General features: G+C 38.8%; 1 protein-coding gene across 2 annotated transcripts in view; it reads left to right on the top strand.

The window, feature by feature from the left end:
• Positions 1-14,163, top strand: part of CABLES1 (Cdk5 and Abl enzyme substrate 1) — a 147,776-nt gene extending 133,613 nt beyond the window's left edge. For both annotated transcript variants that reach the window (XM_074199424.1, XM_074199425.1), the window contains 3 exons: positions 4,895-5,001; positions 7,657-7,864; positions 10,682-14,163. In XM_074199424.1, coding sequence (XP_074055525.1) covers positions 4,895-5,001; positions 7,657-7,864; positions 10,682-10,822 — 456 coding nt within the window. In that variant the 3' untranslated portion in view covers positions 10,823-14,163. The remainder of the gene's footprint in view (positions 1-4,894; positions 5,002-7,656; positions 7,865-10,681) is intronic.
• Positions 14,164-15,094: the final 931 nt, after the last annotated feature.

Raw genomic sequence — 15,094 nt, 5'->3', positions numbered from 1 at the left:
TAAGACATAAGAAGGAAGATGCTATCTACCTTCAGAGAAACAGATGATAGGAGGAAATACACATGTATGTGTATGAATGTCTCTATGTATGTATATATTTATGAGTATGTATGCATTTAATTGTAGTCTTTCTTAGAGTTGTGGGGGGAGGGGAAAAAATTAAAAGTACACAATAGAGACAAAAGAAAACCAACAATGAAGCAGCTTTGAAAACAATGTGTAGTATTTATTAACGTTTTTTTTGAGGTGGATATTTATTGCTACATATTGAATCCTCTCTTAGGGTCTGCTGTGTATATAGCAAAGTTTTTCTTTTCTCATGTGGTATTTAAGTTTAAAATTAAAAATTTTAACAAAAAAAGGAAGAAAAAAGCTTTTTAAGCATTGACTTTTCACTTTAAATTGAATAAATATTTACTAAGTGTCTACTATGTATGAGGTATTGGGAAAATACCTTCTGTGGAGGAGATGGAATTTGATCTAGGATTTTAAAACTGGATAGAACAGGCAGATTTGGGAGGAGACGGCCTCCAGCCATATGGTAGGAAACCTAGTGAGGGAGGACAGAAATTCAGTTGGCTGACAGTAGAGTATCTGAACTAGAGTTTTGAAGAAGCTGTATCTAGCAGCATGGGCCAGGATTTTAAAAAAATAGACAGGTCAAATGCCATTTTAAGGATCTTCAAGGGACCATTAATATTATTTTGCTGAACCAGAACAGATCCCAAGTATCTGCACCTAATTTAAATATCTAGGGAAAGGAGAAAGTAGTTGAATTCTTCAAATAGATATACAACCACAAGAATTTTTTTTATGTTTTTCGTGTTTCAATGCTTTTAGTGGCAAGAAACATGAATTATAGCAAGTTCTGCTACATTATTACTATATGGTCTTAGGCAAGTCATTGTTTACCTCTGTATCTCAGTCTCTTCATCTATAAAATGAGAATATCAAACTAGAATAATCTCAAGATCCCTGTAGTTCTGAATCATCTGATCCTGTGAACTCTTAATTCACTCCAGGTAATGACATCTGGAATTGATAGTTCAGTTTTTGTCATTCCCTGGGAATGACTGTTATTTTCACCAGTTTTGCAGTCAGAGAAGTTGGTCTCACGTCCTGCTTAGAGATAGAGGGAAACCTGTAGTATGATGGAGGGCCATCACCTTACTGCAGTTTACCTACAAGGTTCAGTCAACCAGTACCTGGGTTCCTCTGGGCATTGCACTGGACTTATAACTGATTCCCTGGCATTTGGAGATGGAGTTGATCCATCTCATTGCTGAGATTCATCTATAAAATGGTGTGGGATAGCCCTGGAGGTTGTCCCAGGGCCGGGGTGTGACCTTGTTCTCCAGCTAGTTGATAATGTGTACCTTCCAAAATTGTGCCTAAGCCCCAGAGACTTGCATAGTCAGTTCTTTGTAAAAATGTTATTGACTCTGTGTTTGTTACAGGGACAAGTGCAAGGAAAGGCACCAGCCCTTGACTGTAGCTTTCCCAAGGACCCTCCTAAGCTACCATATGATACATCGTCTAGGGCATCTTCCCCCACCCCACAATCAGTGTAAAAGAGAAGTACTAAATAAGCTCTTCTTTGCTAATTGCTGCCCTCTAAAATTTTATCACTTAGAGAATGATAGTGATTGGGAAAAGGGGAGGCAGTTTTAGGGAGAATTATTTTGTTAGCTAATATAAATTTTCCCAGGATCTTCTTTCACTATATATCCTTCTGTTTTTCTGCTTTGTTCATTTTTTCCTAGGGTGAGGGAGGTGGTTATTGTTTGCTAATTGGTCTCAATCAAATGGGAGAAAGGAACTTGTCACCTCTTGAGTTCTTGATGGCTTTTGAATGTTTGGTTAGAGAGTAGAAAGACAATCTTTACCTTCTGCCAACTATGGACTTTCCATAGGCCCAAGAAGAAGGGAGTATAATCATCTTTGGGCTTTCCTCACTAAATTTGATCACCTTTCATTTAACTGATTAATCCCTCCTACATCTTATTTTCATCACTTCAGCTGCTTTCAACAAGTCTAAATAATAATTATATCACTAGACTTCTGTTTCCCTTAATATCATTTAAGAAAGGGTAGGCGTAGATTGATGGATAGAACTGGCATTGAAATCAGGAAGGTCTGAGTTTAACAGTAAGCCTAGGTAAGTCAATTAATCTCAATGCCCATGGGCACTTTTTTTAAGACTAGGAACTGATGGGGATATTTACTGTCCTGGGAGTTTCTTCACAATGAGTTCACTTTGCCAGTGAAACCATTGGTACAATCTGTTAGTCTATCTATCCTAGCCATTTATCCATTGGTTGTCTATCTGTCTAGCCTTCCAACTATTTATCTATCTGTCTCTCTATCCTTCTATCCATCTACCTATCTATTCTTCTATTTATTTATCTATCCATCCATGTACATGTATAATACATGTACCTTCTTATACAGTATTGTTATATATATATGTATATGTGTGTGTGTGTGTGTTCTCATCTAAATACTAAACATTTATTAATTTTAGGGCAGCATAATAGCTCAGTGTTTAGAATGCTGGGGAGTCCGAGGTCAAGAAGACCTGAGTTCAAATCCAACCTCAGTTACTTACTGGCTATATGACCTGGAACCAGTCACTTAACCCTGTTTGCCTCAGTTTCCTCATCTGTAAAATGGACTGGAGAAGAAAATGGTAAACCACTCCATTATCTTTGCCAAGAAAACCCCAAATGAATATGTAAAGAGTCAGACATGACTGAAAAATGATAACAAATATGTGTGTATAGGTATATAAATTGAGAGTGTTTGAATATACAGTATCTCATTGAATTCTGACATAATATATGGGACACATGGTATTATCCCCATTGTACACATGAAGAAACAGTTTTTTCTGCATCTAAAGGATAGTTAATGATAAAGCCAATTCTAACATCCAGGTCAATAGATTTAGAACTGATAGAGATCTTAATGGTCATTCAGCTCCATCCTCTCATTTTATAGTAGAAGAAACTGAGGTACAGAGAGGTCATTTAGACCTGCCTGGACTCACACAGCTAGTAAGTGCTTGAGGTGGGATTTGAAACCAGAACTAATTGATTTCTTATCCATTGTTCATTACCTGATACCATTGTGCTTTCCTCCATCACCTCTTAATAAATGGATCAGTTATTAGCAGTCTAGACTTTTCTGTTCCTTTAACAGATAAGAATACAGTGAATTAGAGTCCTGGGCATAGAATCAGGAAGTCCTGATATCAAATCAAGGTGATTTGACCTTGGATTAATCACTTAACTTCTGCTTGGCTCAGTTGTGTCCAACTCTTCATGACCCCACTTTGGAGTTTTCTTGGCAAGATACTGGAGTGCTTTGTCATTTCCTTCTCCAGTTCATTTTACAGATGAAGAACTAGACATCTTCCCTACAAATGTTCATGTGGACTATATGTGTCCAACATATGATAGAGCTTTCCAAGTTCCTATTAGTCTGATCATCCACAATCACCACTGAATTCCTACAGAGTGATGTCATTTTGTTCATCTTCCCAAGAAAAAACAACAATCAGCTAACAATTTGCCTCATTTTCCTCAATTGTAAAGAGAGAATAATAATAATAGCATCTACCTTGTAGAGTTGATGTGAGGACCAAATGAAATAATATTTGTAAAAGCCATAAGCATAATGTCAACAACATAGTAGGAGCTATATAAATTCTTCTCCTTTCCCTTCCCCTCCCCTCCCCAAAGATTGCTTTGCTGGGGCAGCTAGGTGGAGAAGTGGATAGCGCATCAGCCTTGAAGACAGGAGGATCTGAGCTCAAATTTAGCCTCAGACACTTGATACTTGCTTAGCTGTGTGACCTTGAGCAAGTCACTTAACCCCATTGCCTTTTAAAAATTTTGAAAGAAAAGGTGCAAAAGAAAGAATGCTTTGTTTATATAACTGCCTATTTTTTCTGATGCTAAAAAACAGAAGAGAAAAGAAAAGATGAGCTTTGCTGAGCATATTTGAAGCTAGCTTGTACCCCACACCTAGGAAAAGGCATGTCATTATTTGCTCCTGGCCACAGGATTTTCAATCCTGACTTATAAGTTGCAATGTAAAAATCCCCCAAGGATGTCTCTGATCTCCAAGAAAGGAACTGTACATTCACTTCACTATTTAAGAAAGGTCTTTATTTTAGGAAATGGAAGACTTGGTTTCACAGTGAATCAGTAGCAAGAAGACCTTGTGGCTCTCAGCCAAAATGAGCTTTCTCTCTACCAGGACAACTTGTAGGTAGTGAGGCTGATTTGGGTCTTGTTTTACTGCCTGTTTCCTAAATGAAAATCTCATATCCTGTCTAACCTAGAACACTTGTTTGTCAAAGATAAAATAAAGCACATTTTTAGAATGCAGAAGGAAAGAAACCACCTTGAATAGCCATTGCATTCTGCTCTAAAGGGAAATACATACTTTTTAATCACAGAATTTATCTAAAAATGATTCAGATCTTATTTAGAAATCATTTGATCCCCTAAGGGCAAAGATCTGTGCACAAGTAACCCATGTGGACATTGTTCTCCTTTGTGTCAGACCCCTGGAGAGGTAGAACGTTTGGTGTATTACTTATCTGTTTTTTATGTTGTTTTCCTATTTTAAATTTTTTTTTAATTTGGTTTTCCCAATAAGCTAATTTTAAACTTATTTTCCTATCTAACTGATTTCCTAATTGTTTTAAATTTGGTTTTCCTCCTTAACTTAATAAACATTTACATAATTATTATGATATCTCCTTTGGATCAAAGGTAAACCTGAGGGCAGAATCCCACATATTAGATGTTTAATGAAAACTTATTGATTAAGTGATCACATAAATGACTGCATTTTGAGTGACCCTTGTTCTCTGCTATTATAGACCACAGTCATTGATTATGTGAAGCCTTCAGATCTCAAGAAAGATATGAATGAGACCTTTAAGGAGAAATTTCCTCATATCAAATTAACTCTCAGCAAAATACGAAGGTACTGTACAGACTGACATTCTTACAGCATTTTCTGTGACATAGCTTCCAGCATACTACTAAAATCAAGTAAATCTTTGGTGGCTGGTGACTTTCCCCATTATGCAGGTGGGGTAGAGAAAAAAAACCATTTAAGTGAATGAATGGTTCTGTGATAACTAGAAGACCTTATGCAAATTAATTTCCAGGGAAGGGAAAAAAATAAGGTGTTTTGCTTTCATCAATACAACCAAAGCAATTTAAACACAAAGGAAACGGAGTGGGTATGTAAAGAATTGGTAATAAATGTTGCCACTGGAAAACTGTTGATACTTCAAGAACCTATAGGCAGTGGACCTGTGATTTCCTTGGTATGAAGAACTCCTATTTTCTTTTATTCTTTTGTGTTTTATTCTTTGTGTTTTAGGCACAGTCTTAAGCATATGCCTAAAACACAAAGAATAAAATAAACTGCCTAAGGATACATGGCCAGTCTAGGGTTGAAATTAAAAAAAAATGAAAAATAGAAGTATAAAGTCAGCTATAATTTAGTCACTTCTTATATTTGGCCATGTCCTCGAATTTAATTTTCATGAGATTTTTTGAGTCTACAGAAAATCAGCTGAAGTAGCTGGGCTTAAATCTCAGCAGTCCCAATATTTTTCAGTTAATTTTGGTTTGGTTTGGTTATGCAAATTACAAAGTTGCTAGTTCACTCACCCATACCTACAAGGCAAACACATTCTTATTATGTGTATATTCATCTGGATTTCTAATGGATCAACATTTTGATAAAATATCCCCCTTTGTCACGTTGAAGTCAAGTGCCTGTCTTCTACTCTGACAGTCCAGCACAGGTGTATTTCTGGCATATTTATCTAACCCACAAGGCTAAGCCAAAAGAAACATTTATACCTTCTATCTTGGGCCAAAGAATTTTTATAACTACAGAAGATTCATTTTTAGAATAACAGCTTCTTAGCTCTGGCTAAATTACTCAGGTAGCCATTGGGTTAAAACCGCCACTTAATATTAAGGTTTGTTTTTGTGGCTTGGTTTGATTTAAATTTTTCTAGCTTTTCTAATAACTTCTTGCCCCTGTTCACTTTGATACAGTTCAAAAGTGACTTTCATTGTTAGTTTGAGTTAATTACCTTGGAAGTTTACTAAACTCTGGCTCATTGTTCCTTTCCTGCCTCCTGCCCCATTCTGTTTTCATCTTCATAGATGATGATATGATGACATTGTTGTGTCCAGGGGAAATTTAACAGTCACATCATCTCCCAATTCCACATTTTAAATATGAGGAGATGTGTCTATTTTCACCCTTCTCTTAAGTGTTTCCTCCTTTGATGTATCAAACAACACACAGAGATAACTGGAGATTTCTGAAGCTTGTGCCCATTGAGTCTAAGCTCTGCCAAGTCCTACCCCACTGGAAAGACTTTAATCTTGTTTTAGGACAAGCCTAGCTGAGTTCAGACAGGCTTCTCAACAGTTTGACCACAGGACGAGATGGCTTTTTTAGCCACAGAAAGTCTCCCAGGCTATTTAGTTCAGAGCTGGGATTGTATTACCTATCAATCCTAGGTGGCACCATGGACAGAACACCAAGCCTAGAGTCAGGAAGACTCATCTTCCCATGTTAAAAATCTGGCCTCAGCCATTTACTAGCTATATGAGAAAGTCACTGTTTGTCTCAATATCCTCATCTGGAAAATGAACTGGAGTAGGAAGTAGCAAACCAATTTTTTTTTTGCCAAGAAAACACCAAATTAGAAAGAGTTAGACACTACTTAAATAACTGAGCAACAATAAGGAAGTGTTAAGCTTAAGGAAGTGTTCACAACTGAAATCTGGAATCCTTGAAATATCAAAGTATTAAGTACCTTCATTAATCTTCAAAGTGAATTTCCTCCATCTATGTAACTACATAGAACCTAATACGATAGATAGATAGATAGATAGATAGATAGATAGATAGATAGATAGATACGTGTGTGTGTGTGTGTGTGTGTGTGTGTGTGTGTGTGTGTGTGTATGTGTGCACTAGCTAGAGAGTGGCCTTAGTTTAAAGTGACTTACTCAGAGTCGTGCAACCAATAAACATCAGAGGTAGAATTCCAGTCCATTTCTTTTTAGGGAAGAATCCAACCTTCTATGTACTATATCAAGCTACTTCTCAATTTTAAGGCTAGGGGGAAAAAAGTTTTTGTATCAGCCCCATAAATCACACTACTAACAATAATTATACTAATGTAATAATAATAAAATAATAATCATAACAGAAATACCACTAACTATAACTAATTTTCATTTACTGCTTAAGGTGGACAGAGAATATAACATATTCTTAGGTAGTGGGATCAGAGGGCCTACCTCTGACTTGTGTAACTTTCCATTAACCTCCAGGGTCTTGATTTTCTCCTATGTAAAAAAGTGGACATGCTGTCCTCTGAAGTCACTTCCAACTTTAGACAAGTAACCCTAAGTTTTATACATTTTTATACATTTATACATTTTATACATTTTTGAATGAAAGATGTCTCCCATTGCATAGTGTCTCGGGTGGAGCTGAGAAGAGGTTTGAAAAATCAAGCCTGACTTGTTTTTCCTCTTTGCCAAATGCTCAGGTCCCAGGCTGCTAATCATGTTCTCTCTTCCTTTCTTTCTCTAGTCTGAAGCGAGAGATGAGGAAACTTGCCCTGGAGGAGTGTAGCTTCGAGGAGCCTACAGTGGCTATGGCTTTCGTCTACTTTGAGAAGCTGGCCCTCAAGGGGAAACTAAACAAACAGAACCGGAAACTTTGTGCCGGGGCCTGTGTACTGCTAGCTGCCAAAATTGGAAGTGACCTCAAAAAACACGAAGTCAAGCACTTAATTGATGTAAGTGGACTTGGGACCCAATAGCTGAGGGCAGGGCCTAATTCTAATTTGGTGAGTGACCATCCCAAGAATTCTTTAGGTTTTTATGAAATCATCTTAGATATCGATAGAAACCAGAGCAACCCAGGTTGCCTCACCTGGGAATTTATAGATATGTACTAGGAGCTTTTTTTTCCTCTTAACAATGGCAGGCCTTTATTAAGCACCTACTTGTTTCTAGGTAAGTGAGGACAGTCTCTGCCCTTGAGAAGTTTCTAACTGTGTCACATAGAAATAAGAAAGAACATTTGGGGGCGGAAGGAAAGGTTAGGCAGAATTGACTTTGGCAGGAATAAAGGAAGAAGCCCAACCTTTAATTCTGACCATAAAATTTGTGAGGTAGAAGCTGTGGTCCCCAGAATAGGTAGCCTGCCAGACTCAACAGGGCCCTATGAAGTCAGAAAGTGATTTAAATAGTGGTTGGCAGAACTTGGTGATTTTTTTTTTTGCATAACTGATTACTTATTTCACTGGAGAAAGATTTGGGATTCGGGGTTATGGCCATCCTTATAAAAGAAAGGAACCATTAGAAGCAAAAGAAATTGAGAGCTTCCCTGAGACCCACTTGGGTGGTCACTCATCTTCAGGGACAGTGTGATACAATGGAAATTAGGTATAGAGGCCCCAGGTTTGAGAGAACCCTCTGTTCCTTATTTTGTGCCCTTGGGCAAATTGGGGTTGGACTAAATGATCACCAGATTTATGATCCTATGATCTTATTCAGATGAATTGTAAATACTGTGGTTGAAATGAAAGAAAAGAAAAAGAAATGATCAAAGTATTATTGCTAATACACCCATGTCTTATCCATTTATTCATCCTATGGAAAGATTCGAAGAGGGTTATGCCCCAACATAACTACAAGTACTCCAGGACTACAAGTGAACCTAGCATTAAGGCCTTGCTCTGTGGAGCCTGAACCAGCACACCCTGAGAAATTCTTCCCCAATGACTCTCTTCATCATTGCTTTCCCCACCCCACCCACGCCTGGTTGTGAACTGTTATCACAGAACCCATGGAATCTTATCATTGGAGGAGCCTCCAGTGACCATCCAGTCCTATCCAAATCTAAACAAGAGTCCACTCTACAAAATGCATACCATATACAACAAAACTCTATAAGTGGTTATCCAGCCTCAGCTTAAAGGCCTCCAGAGAGGGAGCAACTAAATGGCTCAGTAGATAGAGCACCAGCCCTGGAGTCAGGAGGACCTGAGTTCAAAACCAGCCTCAGATACTCAATAATTGTCTGGCTATGTAACCTTGGGCAGTCACTCTTAACTGCATTGCCTTAAATAAATAATTTTTTAAAAAAAGATCTCCAAAGAGAAGGAATCTAGCCCCTTCATTGAAGCAACCCATTAGTTCTAATTTTTATGAAATCTTTCTTTAGTTCCAATTTGTTTTCCTCATCACAACTTCCACCCATTTGCCTTTAAGTCTGTTTATTCTCTGGGACCAAATACCATAAACCTAATCTATTCTCCATGTAATAGCCCTCTGAGATCTAATATCATGCCCCACCCCTCCTGAGCTGAAACATTTCGGGTAAGAGAAACCTGATTCCAATTCTACCAGCACAGGAAGGAAACCTCTTCTGCTAATGCATTTCTCTAACTGCTTTGCGGTTTATCATCCTAGTTACCAAGGAACCTTGAAAAATTAAGTGATATTTCCCACATCTCAGCCAGAATGTGTCACAGACACAATTTGAACTCAGAGCTGACACTGAGGTTTTATCTATAGTCTAAATATCCTTAGATTTAATATCTTCAGTTTCTTTCAATCAGTTTTCATGTAACAAGATCTCAAGGCCCTTTGTCATCCTGGGTGCCTCCCTCTAGGCTGGATATTCTTAACAGTTTTCTACCACAAACGCATTTTCATTCTAATAAGCCTTTCTCAAAATAATGTTTATAAATGCAAAAAAAATAAATACATAGGATTACAAGAAAATTCCATTATGGTGAATCACAGTTTAGATAACTAAACAGTACAATGGATAGTCAGGAAGACTCAAGTTCAAATCAATCCTTAGACACTATTTGTGTGATCCTGGGGAAGTCACTTCCCTTGTCTGCCTCAATTTCTTCATCTATAAATAGGGATATTACTAACACCTACCTTCCCCAGAGCTCCACCTAGCTACCTAATTAGCAGAAAGCCCATCATCTGGTAGGTATTTAATAAATGTTTTTTGTTTAATTACTGACCAGTTATGCCTTATATGTTAGCCTCAGCTTCCCTCCTGAATTGTAAGCTTCCTAAAGCTAGGAAGTGTCCTGACCTTCCATCATATTTCATCTTTGACTAATACAGTGATTTGTTCAGGACATATTCCCTGAGTGATTTAAATGTCATATATTAGAGAAAACTGGACAGCTAGTAGGAGTCAGATACTGCTGACTCCTCTGAGTTCCAATATGGTTTCAAATACTTACTAGCAGTGTGACCCTGGGTAAATCACCTTAATCCTGTTTGTTTCAGTTTCTTCATCTGTAAAATGAACTGGAGAAGGCAATGGCAAACCACCCCTGTTTCTCTATAAAGATCGTCCCAAACAGGGGCAGCTAGGTGGTACAGTGAATAGAGTACCCACCCTGGAGTCAGGAGGACCTGAGTTGTAATTACCTAGCTGTGTGACCTTGGACAAGTCACTTTAAAAAATAAAATAACAAAGAATGTCCCAGAGTCCTGAAGAGTCAGACACAATGGAGAAAGCTGGTACATTCATCCTTTGGCTAAAGTGCTTTTTCTTTTATTTTCTCCTGTTTCAGAAACTGGAAGAGAAGTTCCGGCTGAACCGACGAGAACTGATTGCCTTTGAATTCCCAGTCTTAGTGGCCTTGGAATTTGCTCTCCATCTGCCTGAGCATGAAGTCATGCCCCACTACAGACGACTGATCCAGAATTGCTAGCACAGGCTACCCTCCTGGCAGAGGGGGAAAGACCAATTCCATTGAGTCTATGGAACAGCAGTGATGACTGGAAATGCAAAGACAGAACTCAGAATATACCAAAATTTTGTTTTTCATTCAACATCATTTTCTTTTGAGGTAGAAGCTCTACTAAAGACATTTCAGGTTCTCTTCAGTCTTGTTCAGCCTAGATGGACTCACAGTAGCTCTTGACTATCCAGAACAAAGAAAGAAGGAGGATCTCAACAAAGACAGTAGAGGCCCAGCTCTATACCTGGGGATATGGACTTTAGGGGACCAAGCTAGTAATATTCAGTTGCCTGTTTCAGTTTATTGAAATACAAAGAGTTTTTCACAGTCTCCATTCCAATCTTCCTTCTGGTCATCTGTCCACCTTACAAACCTAAACCAGGACTTTCTCTCCTTTTCTGTTTCTCTGTTGGCCTCTTCCAACCTGGGATGGGGCAGTTGAAGGGAAAGGGAGAGAGGACTTTCAGAAGTGGGGGGGGGGGAAGATTTTAAAAGATATCTTCACTGTGTCAAAAAAGAGTGTGCCAATCTATTTTTGTATTTGATATTGGAAGTGTGCTTTTCCCTGGGTGGGGGAAGGGGAGATAGTAAATGCATATGACTGTGTTCATGTCTATATGCACATGTATGTGTGTATTTATGTTCATGTATATGTGTATGGGGCAGTACATTCCTAATCTCCAAACACTGTAATAGTTTACAGAGAGGTTAAGCAAGCTACCAGCCTGACTTTCTGTGAGATTTCTTGAAAATGTAGCTTTTAGGAAAAGTGAGCAGTGAGATCATCCTTAATATCATTTATCCCATTTATTCCAAGATAGCACTTTCAGCTAGTTCAATCATAAGAGAGAAGTGAGTGGTAGACCACCCACTTCAGTATCATATTTCTGTTGTTAAGTTTTTCGTATTTGTGGTTTTCTTGGCACAGATACTAGAGTGGTTTGCCATTTCCTTCTCCAGGTCATTTTACAGATAAAGAAATTGAGGCAAACACAGCTAAGTCACCCAGGATCACATAGCAAGTTAGGGTCTGAGGCTGGATTTGTACTCAGGAAGATAGACGTGGTGCTCTATCTACTGCATCACCTACCTGCCCTCCGAGTTGCTCGCAGTAAAGCTAAAATGGCTGGTAATCGGGGAGTTCCTATTCTTTGTTCCCACCATCCCTGTCTATGTTTATTCCACCTTAACACTTTTCCCGCCTGGGAGATGGTCACATTGTATTTTCTGTGCTCTATGTTAGAGTGCTTCCTGAGCACACTGGTTGTGCTAGCTGTGAAACTGTTTTCCACAGATCAAGAGTACGGATGAATAAGATTGTAAAATTGGTGTCTTGGAGTTTGAGAGCTGAGACAAACAATAGAGGAAGCTTAAAACTGAGTTGGTGGAAGCAGGCATTTGCCATTTTTAAAAATTTATTACCATGTAATCCAGGAGCTATTTTCAGGCTGAATTTTCACAGTTTGATTCCAGCCACTAAGGCAACTTGTACTGAAGAGCTTGGGGAAATGAACAGAAGCCCATGGCTACTCCATCCTTCATCACACAAAGTCAGTGTGTCAGCTCATGAGTGCCAGGGAATTGAAGAAAGCATTCTATAGTCATGTAAAGAAAAAATTTTAAACTATTTATTATTATATAATATATATATGTATGTATGTGTGTGTGGGTATATATGCACATATGTCTAATCAACTTCTCTTCCCAGTGCATTGCAATTTCACATGTCATTTCTGTCCAGGACTTTCAGAACTTTTATTCTAGTTAAACTAGAGAAAGACTCATAACTTCTCATTTGCTTGGGATGGGAGGTAGGGAAGATGGCAAGAAATTTGATAACAAACTTTTTTACCTCCTAGAGATTGAAGTCCTTAAGTAAGAAGGGACCTGAAAATCACAGCAGATCTGAGAAGGAGGCATCATCTTTGGATGTTTACCGAAGGTTGCTCATTTTCTTCCTCTCACAAGTTTCTTCATTGGGAAACGGGGAAGACTGATTTTTTACAGTGGATGAGTATGAGTTTGAGGTCACATGGGCCAGACCCATCACTTCAGCTGACTCAAAAAAGGAGATAAGACTATCTAATCAACATGTCCCATGCAGGTTAGGGGCTGCAGAAGACCTCAAGCCTCACTAGCTCATAGTTTCTGGGGTTAACTGACTTTCTAACTCAGTTATTCTGCCCCAAATAGAAGGTATTGAGGGTGTCTGTCAGCAAAATGAACATCTCAAGATTTCTTGTATTGAGCTTGGAAGACAATGGGCCCTTCAGTGATGAAAATTGGCATTTTCCTCAGCCTCTCTCCTGGATGTCTTGCACCTGGAGATGGCCCAGGGCTTCATTTGTGAGCAGCAGAGACCCAGCCACCCAGAAGTGTCTCAAAGAATAAGCCTCCCAATTATCATTCTGCATTCAGTCTTTTCCCAGCTCCTGAACTTTGAAGGCAGGAGGACAGGAAACAAACACCCAACAACCCAAGTGCAACTGGAAGAACCAATCCAAACTCTTGTGAAACTAGACCTGAACTTCTCTTTTTAACAGCATACTAATATATTTGACATTTGTATGGTTTATTTGCTTTTTGACATTTGAAGGGTGGGAAAGAATCTGGTTTCCTTTAAAAGAATCATTTCATATTAGAAGTCTTTTATTACATTCTGCCTTTCCATTTGGTTTCATTTCAATTGGCTGGGGAGGGGTTGTTTATTTTTTTAAAGGGAAGTTAGGCTGGGAAAGAAGACATTTTTAATACAAGACCTTCCGTTTAATGAAAGCCTATTATGGCTTTTATATACAGCCTTGAAGAGGAATCCTGGGAGGGTGGAAAGGGAGGAGATGAAGGGAATAGAAATTGCTCCTAGGCAATAGCTGGGATTTGGGTGCAGCAGGTGATTGGTCATTGACAGAAAGCCTATTGGGTGGAGGAGGAGAGGAAGAACTGTATCTTCTAGCTGGTGCTTAAAAAACACTCATACACAGACGAATAGTTAACCCACCAACACCACAAGTTACTTTAAGACAAAATTCTCATCCCATCCCCAGCTGTCCCAGGTATTAATTTTAGCAGTACTAAAAATATCTGTGCGGAGAGACTTAGAATTTAATTGGTCCTAGTCCTTGCTTTATCCTCCAGGGATGGATCTGGGCTCTACACCTCTGGAGGATTGGATTTTGGCACCCCATCTTCAAGTGACTAAGATGATCCAACAGAGAACCCTCAACTCACAGTCAAGAAGCAACTTTATTACTGACCCAAATAGCAAATTGACAGCTTGTGGGGAAAGTTGTACTGCTCACATAGGAAGCTAAGCCATATGGAGGGGTGAGGGAACTGCCACGTTTAGGGCTTGAGTTGCAGGGAATACTAATCAGGAAGGTCCTATCTTTGAAATTCATTTTCCTTTTGCGTTGGTATTGCTATCCCTGATCTTTGGTCATCAAGTTTTTTAAGACGGTTCCAGGACAGTAGGCCCCTGTGGTGGGTTTCATTCCCTGATTCATTGGCCTCTTCAGATGAAGGCTCCCCATCGAAGCACAGTCCTCGACCAGTTCAAGAATGCTGGAACCAGAAGGCTCTACTCCTCCCTCCTCTCACCATCCATGACATCCTATGCTCAAAGCAACAGGAAAAGATTACCAAATGGAAAAGATTCAGATTTTCCTTGGCATTTTATGGTCAAACGGAGTTAAAATATCCTGGGTTTTGTTTCATTACTCACAAGACAGTCTCGGAACAGTCACCTACTTGGTGAATGTTACCATATACCATAAACTGTACTTTATCAGGTTTGGGTTTAATTTGGGGGGGGGGGGGAGTTAAACCGCTTTCCCTCTTTTAACAGTAAATAAAATTGTTCAATACTAAACTCTTGTTGCTACTGAGTTCTTGATCTTTCTCTGATGTTTGCATTTTGATGCTCACAAAACTCCCTAGTAATATAACGCAGGCCTAATCCTCATAAAGGGAAGTTTTCTTTTTCTTCCACAGTTAGCCAGGAGGCAGGAGACTTGTGAGGAAATTTAAGTCAGATATCTATCTAGAATACTTACCCACTGTTTTACCTTGGGCAAGTCCCTTAACCTCTGTCTCAGTTTCTACATATGTAAAATGGGAATAATAATAACATCAATCTTTCAGGGTTATTGTGAGGTTAAAATTAGATTTTATTTTTAGCTTTTTGCAAGGCAATGGGGTTAAGTGGCTTGCCCAAGGCCACACAGCTAGGCCATTATTAAGTGT

This window comes from Macrotis lagotis, chromosome X (assembly GCF_037893015.1).
Source record: "Macrotis lagotis isolate mMagLag1 chromosome X, bilby.v1.9.chrom.fasta, whole genome shotgun sequence".
Taxonomy (NCBI): domain Eukaryota; kingdom Metazoa; phylum Chordata; class Mammalia; order Peramelemorphia; family Peramelidae; genus Macrotis; species Macrotis lagotis.
Note: the sequence above shows the minus strand (reverse complement) of the source record. Positions and strands in the feature narration are given on the sequence as shown.